At 44.4% G+C, this 15671-nt stretch overlaps 1 protein-coding gene across 2 annotated transcripts in view; it reads right to left on the bottom strand.

Moving 5' to 3' along the window:
* FER1L6 (fer-1 like family member 6) overlaps window positions 1-15671 on the bottom strand; it is a 214850-nt gene that overhangs the window by 156529 nt on the left and 42650 nt on the right. For both annotated transcript variants that reach the window (XM_009213548.4, XM_009213549.4), the window contains 4 exons: window positions 13205-13287; window positions 5538-5658; window positions 2820-2874; window positions 2591-2722 (listed from right to left, as the gene is read on the bottom strand). In XM_009213548.4, the coding sequence (XP_009211812.3) occupies window positions 2591-2722; window positions 2820-2874; window positions 5538-5658; window positions 13205-13287 (391 nt within the window). The remainder of the gene's footprint in view (window positions 1-2590; window positions 2723-2819; window positions 2875-5537; window positions 5659-13204; window positions 13288-15671) is intronic.

Here is a 15671-nt window from a genome sequence, read left to right as displayed (position 1 = left end):
AGAATTTGAAAGATGCTACCCAGGTTCCTATTGCTAGTTATTGTTGGGTCTGGGACCAAACCTTACTTCTCTTGACATTATCACACAAGGGGATCAAGTACTAGATACTTCACCATCTGACTCTTGAGTCAAGATCCTCCCAAACTCGAGGTTGTACGATTAAAAGATACAGAAAACTGAAGTGGTGTTTTGTGCTGGTTTGTGTGTTCTGGGAAATGAGGGGGACCAGGAAGGCAGGCCTGGTAAGCTGTTTCCTGGATTTTCTTTTTTGAGCTGTAGAGTGGAGGAATGGCCCCTTAGAGATGGACACAGCCACAGTAGGAAAGGAGGAACTGCCCAAGTGCTGATGGCCTGCTTTCAAAGGGCAGAACAGAAAAAGCAAAATGTAGAAACCGAAAAATGTCATCATACATTATAAGAGATCCACAAAATGGTGGTCCTTAGAGATCAACCAAAGATTCCATTCTGTTCAGTGTCTTCTGTTTAAGAAGACAAGACAATACATAAAAAATTTCAGGAAATTTCTCATATACATGCTTAAACTTTTTCGGAGTTCCGGTGTTCAAATTTTATGTGGAAAATTCACTTACACAACATTCTTCATTCTCTGAATACACCAGATGCTGTGGATTCCTTTGGATGGACAAATGAGTTACAATATTTATTACCTTCTGGTGGGATTCATGTTTCAGACTCAACTATCTCACATAGGCTTCCGAGACCTCCAGGTCAACACATATTCCTCTAGCTGGGAAATATTCCCCAGCTCCAACTAATGGGTTCCTTCAGCATCTGATAAACTTTTGGCTTGAGTATTTAGGTCAAGAGTTGTAGCAAAGGTTTTTAGATCAACTTTTGTGTTTCTACATGATTTTCTACTGGTTATACTTGGGCCCAGTTTAATGTCATTTAGATCCAGGACTTGGATGCATAATTATTATAATTAATAAATCTGTAGAACTTTACAGTTTTAAAGCATTTTCATATATTATCTCATATTACATCTATGCCAAAAGCTCTTCTAGGGGTAGAGAGTGTAACAAGAAGGGAAAATCTACTGACATTTCACTTATAGTCAAAGGCTTGGAGGCAGAAATGATGAAGAGGAAAGGAGTCATTAGCTCCAATGGGATTTGGGTATTTTCTGTTGATTTCATTACCCATGCTCTCCCTGCCTTCCTTTCAAATGACCACTCTCATTAAGATTTTTTTTTTTTTTTTTTTTTTAAGACAGAGTCTCGTTCTGTTGCCCAGGCTGGAGTTCAGTGGCGTAATCTCGGCTCACTGCAACCTCTGCATCCCAGGTTCAAGCAATTCTCCTGCCTCAGCCTCCTGAGTAGATGGAATTACAGGTGTGTACCACCATGCGCAGCTAATTTTTGTATTTTTAGTAGAGACGGGGTTTCACCATGTTGGTCAGGCTGGTCTTGAACTCCTGACCTCGTGATCCGACTGCCTCGGCCTCCCAAAGTGCTGGTGTGAGCCACTGTGTCCATCCAAGATAATAAGAATTAAGAATGTACTGCATTTTTTGAAATAATTCATTGTGTCAAAGTGCCTACAGGTAAGCAAATGCTCCTGTCCTGTGCACTGTTCATTTGAGTATAAATTGTTACCTCTTTGGAAGGCAATTGGCGACATGGAAATTTTAAATGCATATACCTTGTGACCCAGTTATATACTATTGTAAGTAGTAGCAAAAGGTTAAAAGCATTTCATATTCATTCATGAAAGACTGACTGGTTTAGTATATTATGGTATATCAAGGCAATGAAAAACTCTTCAGCTAGGAAGGCAAAATGGGGATGAGCTGTACCTCCCCATAGGGTTTTATTTTCAAGATACTTTGTTTTCTGAAGAGTCCAAAACAGTGTGTGTAGAATGCTACCATTTGGGTACAATATTTCCTTGTATTCTGGTACTTGCTTGAAGTATCTCTGGAAGGATACACAAATTCCTAGTGAGAAAGAATGCTTCCAGGGAGAGGACTAGGGGATTGAGGATCAAAGATCAGAGGGAAACACATTACTCTATATCATGTTATACTTTTTGTCTCTTTTACCATATTTTTTTCACCACGTAATATTTTTATTTTAAAAGGAGAATTTAGCATGTATGATATTTAGAAACTTCTCTGAGATTTTCCTTTACAATTTCTGCACAGCTGAGAAAAATGTAACTTTTACTTTGCAAAGCAGTATGCCTGTTTCAAAAACAATAATTAAGTTTCCAATGCCTCTGCCAGGAAAAAGAATATGTATCTTCTCCCTAACTTATATTCAATCAATTTATTAGCTATAAACCCAGGGCTTATAATGGATGAAAATAAGCTGATAAGAAAACGTGTGTTGAAAACAGCAATGAATTTAAAATCAGGAGGAATTCCTTGCCTCTCTTTTCCATGACCTTTTCGTGAAAAGCTTTAGGGCGCTGTGTTTGTAAGGAGAATCGGTGAGTTTGCCATGGGCTTAACTGGGGGCCTGGGAGGGAGGCAGGAGGGACACAGCTCTTCTGTTTGACTGAAGGATCCTGCAGAATGGTGGTGAAGAGAATCTTAGTGCAAAGGCTGTGAGTGACCTCCATGACTTACTTCATTATAAAATGGGCTGTTGGTTCCTTCCTTCACTGTGCTTTGCTTCTTCTCATCCCCAATCTCAATGGTCACAACTGGGTCAATGTTCTCACCCACCAACTGGCGAGCCTCAGTGATGGTTATGGCAATCTGCAACACAAAGCAGTGTGGACACCATTCCGGACATTGCCATCCATGCACACAGGAAGCACTGGGGGAGGCTGGGCAGGAAGAGCCAGTCACTTACTTGATAATTTTGGGATCTGACCTCCCCATCATGGATCTTAGTCAACAGTTTTGATCTATTAAAAGAAAGTTTAATATATTTGTTTCATCAAGGAAGAATATCCGTAAGTCATGATAATATTCTCCCCAGTATTTCTAAGTCCTTTCATTTAATATTATTACATATTCTCTCTACATCTCTGGGGGAGATAAGTATAAGCAGACCAATGACTTGACCTCTGAGTTTTTTCATCCTAAAAATGGGGCTTATAATAGCATTTCTGAGATGATTGCTAGAATTAAATGATATAATGCATATAAAGGTTTAACACAGTACCTGGCAAGAATAAATGTCAGTCCTTTTTATATGATTATCAGTATTTTTTAAATTTTTTAAATGAGAAACTGAGATGCCTCAGCAAATCAGTGGCAGAGCTGGGTCTAAATAAGGAACTCCCAGTCTCCTGCTTGATTCCATACACAGACCACTCGGCCATGTGTAATAGATATAATCATAATTGCTTTTGAAAGAATTGGTAAAGGAAAAAATTGAAAGGAATAACTAAAGATGCCATCTCCATGAGCTTTCACATTCCAGAGGATTTCATTTATCTGGACTGTCACAAGTAATTGAAAACAGATGTGCAACACCTGGGCATTTAGAGATGGATAACAACAGAAAGAGATGAAGAATTCCTGTTGTCATAGAAGCTGAAATCAGTGGGAAATGAACTGAGCTTGAGTTCCTGTTGCATTTTGTCCCCTTGGTTACTAACAATACCGTGTTGCATTGGACTTCATCCCATTTCTGCTGATTATAACTAAGTTCAATAGAGAACAGACTAAGTTAGTAAAAATCTCAGGGTATTGGAGTCAGACTGATCTGAGTTAGAATATTTGTTCTCCCCAATTTTTGACTTTAGTTTTAATTTCTGCAACTGAAAGTAAAAATAAGAATTCCTACCACATAGGGTTACTCTGAGGACTCAAGGAGACAACGCATGTAAGAAAGAGTAAATATCATTTAACTGGTTCATCAATAAGGAGGCAAATTTGTACTGGTTATTTATTATGTGAAAGTCCAGTGCTAGATTCAGGGGAAAAACAGAAATGAATAAGCCATCTTCCTGGTCCTTGAGAAGTAACAATCTATCATCCATGGGAGAGAAGACAGAAGTATATTAAAAAAGAACTAGTAGGCAAGTGTAAAATGTATCATAGGGTAAAGAAAATATGACAGAAGAGCTGTTGAGAAAAAATTCTTGAGGACCAGGGTACACAACAAAGATTTCACTGCAGAGGCTGGATTTGAATTGAGCATTGGTGGGTGGATAGAATTTCAATTGCTGGAGAATGTTCTGACCAAGGAAAAAGAAAAAGGCTGTTATTCCTTACTTCTCTTTCTCCTGCCTTCCTCCACTAAATGCTATCACCTGGTGAACTGAATGGGAAGAAATGCCTTGAGTATTAAAAAATGATTGAAATCTCTATTCAGAGACTACGGTAGAGGGGTGGTGGTTGTCAGGGTGCAGCAAAGGAAGGAAGGAGATGTTGCAGTGAGTAGGTGTGTACACATTTCATGTCTTCTTTTGAGTGTCAACTTCTGAGTTACCACCTTCTCTAATTCCCTCTGCCCTCTAACCCATATATTTGCACCCTGCCATCCTGTCACAACCCAGAAACAACAACTCAGGATCAGCCACATGGGGAAGCACTAATTTGCTTTATTGATAGTAACAACTTTGAGTGGAAAAGAAAGGGAAGGGTATGAGGAATTATCACAAGTGAGATACTGACATAAACAAATATGGTAGACTGAAAGCATTGTTAGCCCCAGTCACTGGCTTCTCTGTATCCAAACTTGTTGCCCTGTAACTTTTAGTCTCTTCCTACTCTTATGTGGGCTGGGCTAGAAAGTTGTATTGGTCAACAGAAGGCAGCAGAAATGACTTTTGCCAGTTCCAAGCCTACACCTCAAGAGACCTTCTGTATTTCCACTCTCTTAGAACCCTGCCATTGCTACCATTGGAACAAGTTCAGACCAGCCTGATGGAGGATCTGGTATCACGCAGAGGACAGCCGGTCTCAGCTGAAGCAGTACCAGGCCAGGCTACCACCAACCAACTCCTAAACTAGTCAGCAGAGCTGCCAAATGACTACAGAAACATGAATGATGCATCTGCAACTATCTGGGATCAGCAAAACTATCCAACTAATTCATTAGCAATAATAAATGCTTATTATATTAAGCCATAGATCTGGGGGCTATTTGTTACACATCATTGCTAACTGATACAGCAAAATGCATGCAGAAGGCCAGCTTGTTTTGACTTTTTGTTGGGTAGCATAAGAACCACCTTCTGATTTGAGACAGACAAGAAGCTAAGATAATGAGCACCTGATGAATCAGAGAGCAGGTAAGAGACAGCTCCTGCTGTCATTCCTGAACTGTGAGTGACATGAGCAACTTCACTCAGGAGATTTAAGACCAGAAGCTTGTAGAACCATGATCCTGGCCTGATGAAGGCTGAATAGTATCAGCCTTCTATGGCCAGTCCCTCTATGGCCAGCACTGCCATAGAGAAAACTGAGCTGACACAGTCTTCCTGCCTTAGACTTTGCCTGCCTGTAGACAGTGACTATGTCTTACTCTCCTCTCTTCTCCTAGCACCTGCAGAGGTGCTTGGCACATAGGAGATGTTCAGCAAATGTGTGTTGACCACCTGCATCCATACTGTACCTTCTCTTTGGAGGAGCTGAGGGGACAGGAAAGATAGAAGCATCATCATGGACCAAATCTCCTCTTGGTCCTTCCTGGTGAGAAGGCTCCTCCTGTGGTGCTTCAGTGTCACCTTGACTATCTGGAGAAGAAAACAAAGGAAGAAAATCCTGTGAAATTGACACGTGGTGGCAATCGAGCCTCTACCATAAGCAGTACAAGCAGACTAGAAGGCAGACTCTACCAGCATAAAACTTAACATCTTATTGGCAGAAATGCCAGATACATCCTTCATTTTTCTAAAACTTATGCATCTTCTGTTTCCAAAAAAGAACAGATTTATGTGCCTGGGATTGTGAAAAGAAAAATCAGATTATGAATCTAAAGTGTAAACTAAAAATAAAATCCTAAGAAACCCCCCCCCACCCAAGGGGACCCCAGAAAAATCTTAAAAACTGAGTTTTTGGCTGGGTGTGATGGCTCACGCCTGTAATCTCAGCACTTTGGGAAGCTGAGGCGAGTGGATTACCTGAGGACAAGAGTTCAAGACCAGCCTGGCCAGCATGGTGAAACCCCATCTCTACTAAAAATACAAAAATTAGCCAGGCATGGTGGCGGACGCCTGTAATTCTAACTACTTGGGAGGCTAAGGGAGGAGAATCACTTAAACCCAGAGGGGTGAATGTTGCAGTGAGCTGAGATCACACCACTTCACTCTAGCCTGGGCAAAAGAGTGAAACTCCATCTCCAAAAACAAAAACAAAAACAAAAAAATAGTAAAAACAAAACGAAACAAAACAAAAACCCTGAGTTTTTGGCAATGATGAGACAGGAGGTCAGGCATACCTCGTTATACTTCCTTTTTGTGGTTTAGACACAACAACTGACCAGAATTAATGTTAAAATAGAGATCATAAGACTGACAAAATGGACTTTTTATGGCAATAAGATACCAAATTACAAACAGGACCTAAAGTCATGACAGGCAAAGGTTAAGTCATGCACACCTACACTTAAAAAAAAAAAACAAAAAAACTATGCTCTAACTGCCACAGGTTTTTCTTTTTCTCTAACAGCTGCACAAGCACCAGCCTCAAGATAAGCAATAAACAATTTACTGCTTGCCCACCACTGACAGACACTGAATAACTGACTCCCAGCCACTGTTCTACAAGCTATAACTATAGCTTTATTTAGACAAGAGACTGACTTCAGTGACTTTCTCCTGATAAAAAGATCACAGACAGGCCGGGCGCAGTGGCTCACGCCTGTAATCCCAGCACTTTGGAAGGCCGAGGCAGGCAGATCATGAGGTCAAGAGATCGAGAACATCCTGGCCAACACGGTGAAACCCCATCTCTACTAAAACTACAAAAATTAGCTGGGCATGGTGGTGTGTGCCTGTAGTCCCAGCTACTCAGGAGGCTGAGGCAAAAGAATCGCTTGAACCTGGTAGGTGGAGGTTGCAGTGAGCCCACATTGCGCCACTGCCCTCCAGCCTAGGGAGACAGAGGGAGACTCCGAGACTCTGTCTCGAAGAACAAAACAAAACAAAAACCCACAGACCATAGACTGGTTCTGGCTGTTTAAAGAGTCTGCACACTTGAGTGCTTTTGTTTCTTAAAAAGATCTTTTTACATATAGGGCCTAATTCTAATACATTTAAATATTAAGTCTCCACCCCAAGGTAAATATCGGTCATATATAGCATGCACATGTGTTTAGTACACATGCATCAAGACCACCTTCATGAATATTCATAGCTCCTCCTGTAACCTGTAAATATTTATATCTGGCCAGCCCTTTCAGTTTGAATTCCTGTCTTACTCTTCCCTTTCTTGAAGTGTCTGTCTCTGTGCTCTGTGGGAGGCTATGCTTCCCAGACCATCAACATGGGCACCTGGCAGGCTGTAACCCTTCATAAAAAATATAAAGTCTACTTTCTAAATTTATAAATTGTATGGTTTAAGTTAACAAAAGACATGTTTCAAGTTATGACTTTGCCGCACTGGAACTTCAGATGCATCATTTATTCTCTGAGCCTCATTAGCAAAATCTGATGTGCATGAGCATCATCTAGGAAGCTGCTAAAATGCAGATTCTGATTCAGTAGGTCTGGGTGGGGCCCAAGATTCTACGTTTCTTTTTAATTTTTCTTTTTTTTTTTTTGAGACGGAGTCTTGCTCTGCCACCCAGGCTGGAGTGCGGTGGCGAGATCTCCGCTCACTGCAAGCTCCGCCTCCCGGGTTCACGCCACCCTCCTGCCTCAGCCTCCCGAGTAGCTCGGACTACAGGCGCCCGCCACCATGCCAGGCTAATTTTTTGTATTTTGAGTAGAGACGGGGTTTCACCGTGTTAGCCAGGATGGTCTCAATCTCCTGACCTTGTGATCTGCCCGCCTCGGCCTCCCAAAGTGCTGGGATTACAGGCGTGAGCCACCGCGCCCGGCCCTATTTTAATTTTTTTGGAGACAGAGTCTTACTCTGTCTCCCAGGCTGGAGCTGGAATGCAGTGGCAAGATCTCAGCTCACTGCAGTTTTGAATTTTTAGGCTCAAGGACCCTCCCACCTCAGCCTCCTGTGTAGCTGGGACTACAGGCACACTCCATCACACCCGGTGAATTTTTTCTTGTTAATATTTTTTTTGTAGAGACGAGGGGGTCTATGTTGCACAGGCTGTCTCAAACTCCTGGGTGCAAACACATATCCCACCTTAGCCTCCCAAAGTGCTGGGATCACAGGCGTGAGCTACCATGCCCAGATAAATTCTGCATTTCTAACAGCTAGATGCCAGACGAGGTAATTCCTGCCGTCTGCAGGTCAATTTTGAGTAGCAACGTGTGATATTCTGAAAAGATAGCCAGCCCTAATCTCTGAAGCCTGTAAATGTTACCTTATTCAGAAAAAAGGTCTTTGCTGATGTGATTACATTAAGAGTTTTGAGATGAAGTGATCCAGGTGAACCCTAATTGCAGTCACCTGTATCCTTAAGGGAGATTTTGCATAGACCAAAAAAAAAAAAAAGGTGGCAATGTGACCATGGAGGCAGAGATTAGACAGATGCTGCCACAACCAGAAGCTAGAATTGGCAACCAACAGATTCTCTGGAAGGAGTGAGGCCTGTGATTTTGGCCCAGTGATACTGATTTCCAGCATCTGGCCTCCATAACTGAGAGAACACATCTGTCTTCTTCTAAGTTACTGAGTTAGTGGTAGCTTGTGACACACTAGTCTAGGAAGGATCAGTTTCCTAGGAAGCCCTAGGAAACAATACACATGCATTAGGAAACTTAAGTGAACAGATAATAAACATATTCCTTAGAATCTTTTCCTCTCCACCCTAGATTCTAATTTAATTCATCTGGAATGTTGCTCGAGATTGTTGAAATTCCCCAGGTGATCCTAGATGTACAGTAAAGCCTGAGAACCGCTTCTCAACCAGACTTTCGGCAAAAACGAGAGTGGCTGAGCCTTCCTAATAAACCGAGAGACTCTGCATGATGTGGTTCAAAGACCTGAATCCAAAAGATTTGGGTTCAAATTCCAGTCCTTCCACTTTCTAGTTCTATGATTTGAAGGAGTTACTTCTCTCAGCCCCGTTTTCCTCATTTGTAAAACAAGGCAAGGTTAACATCATTTACCCCCACGGGTTTGTCAGGAAGATTAAACAATCTGTATGAAGCCCCTAGCTTTACACAGGGTCCATGGTAGACATTCAAGTCTATGGATTCCCAGTTGCATGACTTAAACAAGTCACCCAGAATTTCTTGGCATTTTTTTTTCCTTGTCCATAAAACAAAAGAATTAGGCAAGAAAAGTGGTTTTAAAATTTGTTAAAGCAACAGAATCCTTTTATAAATGTAACTTGATATGGAACTTCGGTATATAACACAAGCCTGTTTATATCACACTGTTTCATGTTCCATGGAGGGGCTTCCTGCAGACTCTCACAGCCACCACCTTCAGACACTCCTGAAGCCATGGTTCAGAATCCCAGGGATCCAGGGGACTCACCTTTCAAACCCATCCATTTAATACTTTCTAAGGTACCTTCCAGCTTTGATGCATGTTGGTTCTCTGATTTTAAACAGCAAACCACACACAACAGTACTGCATCCGAAGAAACACAGCCATGTCCAGGGAGCTCATGCACATAGACCAGGCCTTGTAGGTGCTCAGTAGCTACAGAGAGGATCTCTGCATGCATGGAAGTCTGCTTTTATTACCCTTTCACTCAGGAAATAAAGACAAGCCCAACACTACAGAGCTGCCAGAAGGAATGCCAGTGCCTGGCTGTGCTCCTCGAAGCAGCAAGACAAAATACCTGCTCCCCTCCTTGACTGCAAGGGCCTTCAGGCTGGGCCTTGCTGTCAAGTTTCAAGTTTCCAGTGAACATTCAAAGACACCTTCTACATGCAAGAAAAGGTGCTAGGTTAGATGCGGAGGATGCAGGAATTAGCAAATCACGTACACCTCCCTCTAGGGGCATACATTCTGTACATTCTGGAGGGTGAGACAGACTTCGAGGTAGAAAGGCAGTCAGCTAAAGCTTCTTCTACAGCATTCATTCACTAATTTATTGAGTTACTACTTTGTTCTCTTCAGTCTCTCACCATGGAGCACCCAGGATGACCTTATAGAAAACAGACCGTGTCACTTTTCCTAAAACCCCTTAATGGCTTTCCATTGCACTTAGAATAAATCTGAAGTCCATACACAATCTGCAATTAGAGACCTGCCCCATCTGGTTCTGCCCACGCTTCCTGCCCACGTGGCCCTCTCACCCACTTCATGCGCTCTATCCACAAGGCCCCCTTTCAGTTCCATCTAACCTCACAAGCTCTCTGCTGCTTGGAATTTTTCACAGGCATCCCCTCCCCCTGCACTGCTCTCCTCCCTGCCCATCGCCCAGTGGGCTTCCTCTCATCCTTGAAGTTGTAGCTTAAATGTTACCTCCCCGGAGAATTCTTCTCTGCCTGCACTGAGAGACTCCCCAGCAGCCCACTGTTTGTTTTGGTTTTTTTTTTTTTTTTTTTAATAGGACTTTCCTCAACTTGCAATGCCATTAGTTACCTCAGCCACAGTCCCAATAGGTAACAGATGGTATAATCAGAGTAAGATGATTTGAGGACGTTTTACAAAGATGTTTGTGTAGGAATACCACAAAGGGTCTTGTCATCATCTGGGGCTCGCAACAGCCAAGCTGTTGCCACTCCTAGGCACCCCGCAAAATTAGCAGAGAGAGAGCAGTTACTGGAACCCCGAAGGAAAGGAAGTCTGGTGGGGTCAGCCTCCCTGTGAGGAGCAGTGACCCTCCTGTAGGTGAGGGACAGGGTCACCTGGAGCCTGACTCATGCTCCTCCCTCCCACGCCTCCTGCTGGGGCACCCCATTGGCCAGAGCCAGCCTGAAGGCAGAGGGTAAGAGACCTGGTCCATGCCCCCATAGAGGACAGAGAGCAGCTGGCTAAGGGTGGAGAATAGATCCAGAGGGGCAAATAGAAAAGTCCTGCACAGAGCTGTCCTCCCCTCAGACCATCTAGTCTTTGCCATTAGATTCCTAGAATTTAGCCCAGGGCTGACACTTAGACATTCCACTAATACATTTTGAATAAATGAGCAAATGGATGATTGTGAGAGGTACCCAATAACTATTTGTTGTGTAACTAATGGCTAGGTTAGGGTAGGGTAAAGAGAATTTTAAGAATTTAAGATGTAACTACGATGCCTCAAAATACACAGATAAAAAAGCAGGAGACTTAGAAAGTTTCCAAACATTTCACCCCAAAAAGCCATAACTTTCCAGGCCAGGTCAAGAAGGCAAGACCAAAGTCTCTGTTCTGTGGGCTTTGTTTCTTCAGTCTCCCACAGGGCTGGCCTCTGGACAGCAGGATGGATGCTGTTTGCTTTCTAGGAAGGGCCGGATTCCTCCCTGCCCTGTTTGCTTTGTGGGCTGCAGACTCTAGAATGAGCCACAGGAGCAAACTCCTCCTCTGAAATGCCTGTGGTCAACTGCCCTAGGTATCAGCCAGCTTCTCAGGGAGTGCTCTTAACGGGTGGCCACCCATGGGGTAGGAAACCCAGGCTCTGATGTAAGACTCACCTGGGATCAGGAGCCAGCTTCTCCACTTACTAGCTGTGTGACTTGGGGCAAACCACTCGCCTTCTCTGAACCTCTGTTATTAAATGGGGGCAACAGAATCTACTTTTCAGAGTCATGAATGATGTATGTTAAGAAAAAGCAGCAGAGACCTATTAAATATGTCATAAATACTAGTTTTCATAAGGTCCTAGAGGGAAAGGACTATGCCTGATTCGACCTTGTGTCACAAGGCCTACCACAGTGTTATAGTTTCAAAGACACCAGGAATAACCCCAAAGTCTTTTCCACCCACTCCCTGGTACAGTTCCATTGAATCAACAGGGACTTTTAAGCTTTAAGCCTTGTCCCCACTGAAAATGCCATGTCCCTCATTGTCAATCCAAGGCTCTTAATCATGATCAATACCTGTGTGTAAATGAGTTTCCATACTTTCCTACCATAAGGATAGGTTCTACCTGAGGGCAAGGAGTGAAGTTGTTACAACATATGGCTACAGGACATCTGCAGTAGATGGCAGTGCAGCAGGCCCCCCAGGAGACAAGAGGGGTGAAGATTAACGAGACCCACGGTACAATTTTGATTTAGGAATGGTCCAGAAAACTAGCCTTGAGCTGGTTTTTAATCAAGGCTATGCAGCAGGAGAAGTCTCCAGAGGACCACCCCATCTGTCCACTTGGAAACCATTGATCCAATTTGATTCAACAAACACTGAAGATCTACCCAATGCTGGGCCTGGCCTCTACGGATGCAGTTCATGCTATAAACTCAAGACTTGGCCCTGTTGGAGAAGGAAGTAGCCCATTCTAAGAGCAGAAAGTGAGATAGCCTGGATTTACATCCCAACGCTGTTGCTTCCTGGCTGTGTACCTCCCATGCTCAGGGCCGGCCGGCTTCATGGATATGCGGTCTGTGCAGCCATACAGGACCCCAAGCTCAGAAGAACCTCATTGCACTTGGCTTAAGCTCTGCTGTCACCATCTTGACACTTTTAATAACTCCTTAACAACCACTGTGCAATTTTATTTTTCACGGGGCCTTGCAAATGCTGCAGCGTCTCTTCCACACGTTATTTACTCTCTCTGCCCCTCTGTAAACTCATTTGTAAAACCGAGGTGACAATACCTACTGGGATGATGGTGGAAGGATTCAATGAGATGATGTGTGTGAAGCCTCCCCCACAGTAGCTGCGATCCTCTTATTTTCAAATTCCTGCTTGATCCTCCCCACAGCCGTGTGAGATCAGCCCAGCAACCCACATCATGACATTAGACAAAGGAGAAGCTGAGACTCAGAACCACCCATCCTAGGTCACAGGACAAATAAGAACAGAAACAGAGTTTGAACCCTGCTGCTGCTTTCTCACGGGGACCCCTTCCATCCCCACTCACCTGTTTGGCCCAGATGACCCAGGGCCTTGGGGGTTATCTTGGGCCCACACCTGGGACTGGCAAGACCTAAAGGGTCAGGGGGCAGCACACTCACACTCCCCCTCACTCCCATTGAGAGGGAAATGCATTTTCAGCCAAGCAGGGGTCCGCTCTGTGACACTCTCAGGCCCCAGTGGTCAGCGCCCCACCCCCAGCCTCACCTTTGGCAGCCTTGTTGGCTAGGATTAACCCCTTCTCTGCCTTATTTCTCTTCTTCTTCAGCTTCAGCCCAAACATCCCCTTTCTGAAAGAAGAAAAAAAAGAAACAATAATAAAAACTGAGTCATTCAGGCATGTTAGGAGAAGGTAGACACACAAACACACCGAGCTTCATGAAGGCCATCAGCCTCCTCATCCACCCAGGATGGGGGCAAAAGACAAGTGTCAGGGGCACCCAACAAGCTCTCCAGGGAGCTCTCCTTTGGCAGAAACCACAAAAATCCCCCCAAATTGGAATCGTGAGGTCCACCTGGAATTGCATGTAGGTGAGGCCAACTGAATACTAATAGCACTAGCTGACATTTCCGTTTCTCCTGGCTCACCAGGCACTCTGCTAGGCATAAAAAAGCAGTCACATTGTTTAATCACCACAGCAAACCTCTCCTGCCCATCTTGCAGATGAGGAGCCAAGGCCCAGAGAGGCCAGGCAATGTTTCTAAGGTCACACAGTTCTGACCAACAGAGCTACCACTGGATCCCAGGCCTGCCCGATTTTAAAGTCCAGGGTCTAACCACTGGGCAGCCGCAGCCTGTCTGTTCCCTTCAGCAGAGCGAACGCCGTCACCAGACCTGGGCTCTCGAGACCAAGGTCAAGAAGGCCTGGAACTTGCTGAGGTCCCACCTCAAGCGCACAGCTCAGCTGACACATGGCACATGCCCAAAATGTCCCCTGCTATTATCATCATTCGCCACGAGCAGGAAGCCATTTCTAAGCCTTTCTCCCCACCCTCCACCTGCCCCCAGATGGAGTCTTGCTCTGTTGCCCAGGCTGGAGCACAGTGGTGTGATCTCAGCTCACTGCAACCTCTACCTCCCGGGTCCAAGCAATCCTCCTGCCTCAGCCTCCCAAGTAGCTGGGATTACAGGGGCCCGCCACCATGCCTGTAAGCCTCCTTCTCATCACAGGAAGCTCCCCAGTCCATGGTCTCTGACAGATAAGAGCATTCCTAATGCTCTGCCAGCCTCCCACAGAACCCCTTTCTGAGCTAGGGGACTGCTGAGAACAGGGCTCTGGGTCACAGACGGATGAAACTGGGCTGGAGGAAAAGTCCTGGCCTTGACGCAGGCAGACTGGCCAGCCTTGGAAAGAGAGGAAGGAACAAGGAAGTGAACATTTGGAGGCAAAGGGAGGAGATGGCAGCAAAGGCTCAAACCCCATTCAGTGAACATCTGTGGGCCTGGAACGTGAAAGGCAGTGGAACAATCACAGTCTCCCATTTTGCTTGTATGTTTAGGACTTAGGATGTGTGGAGTGCAGTGGTTAAGATCAGCCTCCACAGTCAGACTGCCTAGATTCTAATCCCAGCACTATCTCTGCAACTTTCAACAAGTCACTTAGTCTCTCTAATCTTCAGAGTCCTCAGGTGTGAAATGAGATAATAAATGGAAAGCATTTAGCACAGTACCTGGAACATACTATCTGCTCAATAAACATTAATTATTCTTATTGTCCTAAGGGTAAGATTAAGACCAGTGAGTGGAAGGCACTAGGAGATAGATGTTCACTCAACTCTTTCACTTATTCTATTCACTGATTTGCTCACTTATTCTATGTATGTCCTGCTTTAATTCAGATAAGGAATTAAGGAGCCCCCACATCAGTGCTCTCTGAACAGTGGAGTGAACTGCTTTGGGAGGAAATGAGGTTCCCATTACTGGAGGTGTGCAAGCAGAGGTCTGAACACCACTGTTAAATGATGTTGTAGGGAAGACAAGCATCAGAAGGGGGGACTGGCCTAGGGGAATTCAGGGGTCCTTTGAGACCATGAGATACATTAGGATGGAAAGAATGGACTCTGAAAGCTCCCAGATGTGGACAGGACCCCGGACTCCTTGGGCAAGACCAATACCTGCCTGAGCCTCAGTTTCCTCCTGTGTATAATGGAAATAACTGCTCTACAGGATTGTTGTGAGAATAAAATGAGGTAACGTAGCAAAGCACCTCAGACAGCATCTGGGATATAGAAAGTGCTAAATAAGTGCCCTTGTTGGAAGTAGCATTTTCCCCTTTGATTTGCCATCATCCTCTGATGAGAACATCATCCTACGTCTCCCAGCAATCTCTGGAGAACATACAGAAGGACGACTTCCAATAACAGTTTTCACTATTCTGTTTTCAAGGGATGCTTCCCAAGCCAGGGACCTAAAGCCAGTACTTTCCCAACCCTGAATCAGCATTTGTGGTCCCCAGGTGCCCCCTGCCATGAGCAGTTCAAAGATGCAGAATCTCACATTCCTGGGAACCTGGCCAATGGACTCTGGAGGCTGCTTGAAGCAGCTAAATGACTTCCATCCACAAATAGGGAGTTGCTAATAATAAAAGACAGTATCTGCCAAGGGAGACATAAGGTTCCTTTCGGGAGCTGACATCCTCATCATGGGTGGCCTCAGCCTTCTGAGTTCTCCTGC

The sequence above is a fragment of the Papio anubis genome, chromosome 8 (genome assembly GCF_008728515.1).
Source record: "Papio anubis isolate 15944 chromosome 8, Panubis1.0, whole genome shotgun sequence".
NCBI classification, from domain to species: Eukaryota; Metazoa; Chordata; class Mammalia; order Primates; family Cercopithecidae; genus Papio; species Papio anubis.
This window is presented reverse-complemented; position numbering and strand designations above follow the sequence as displayed.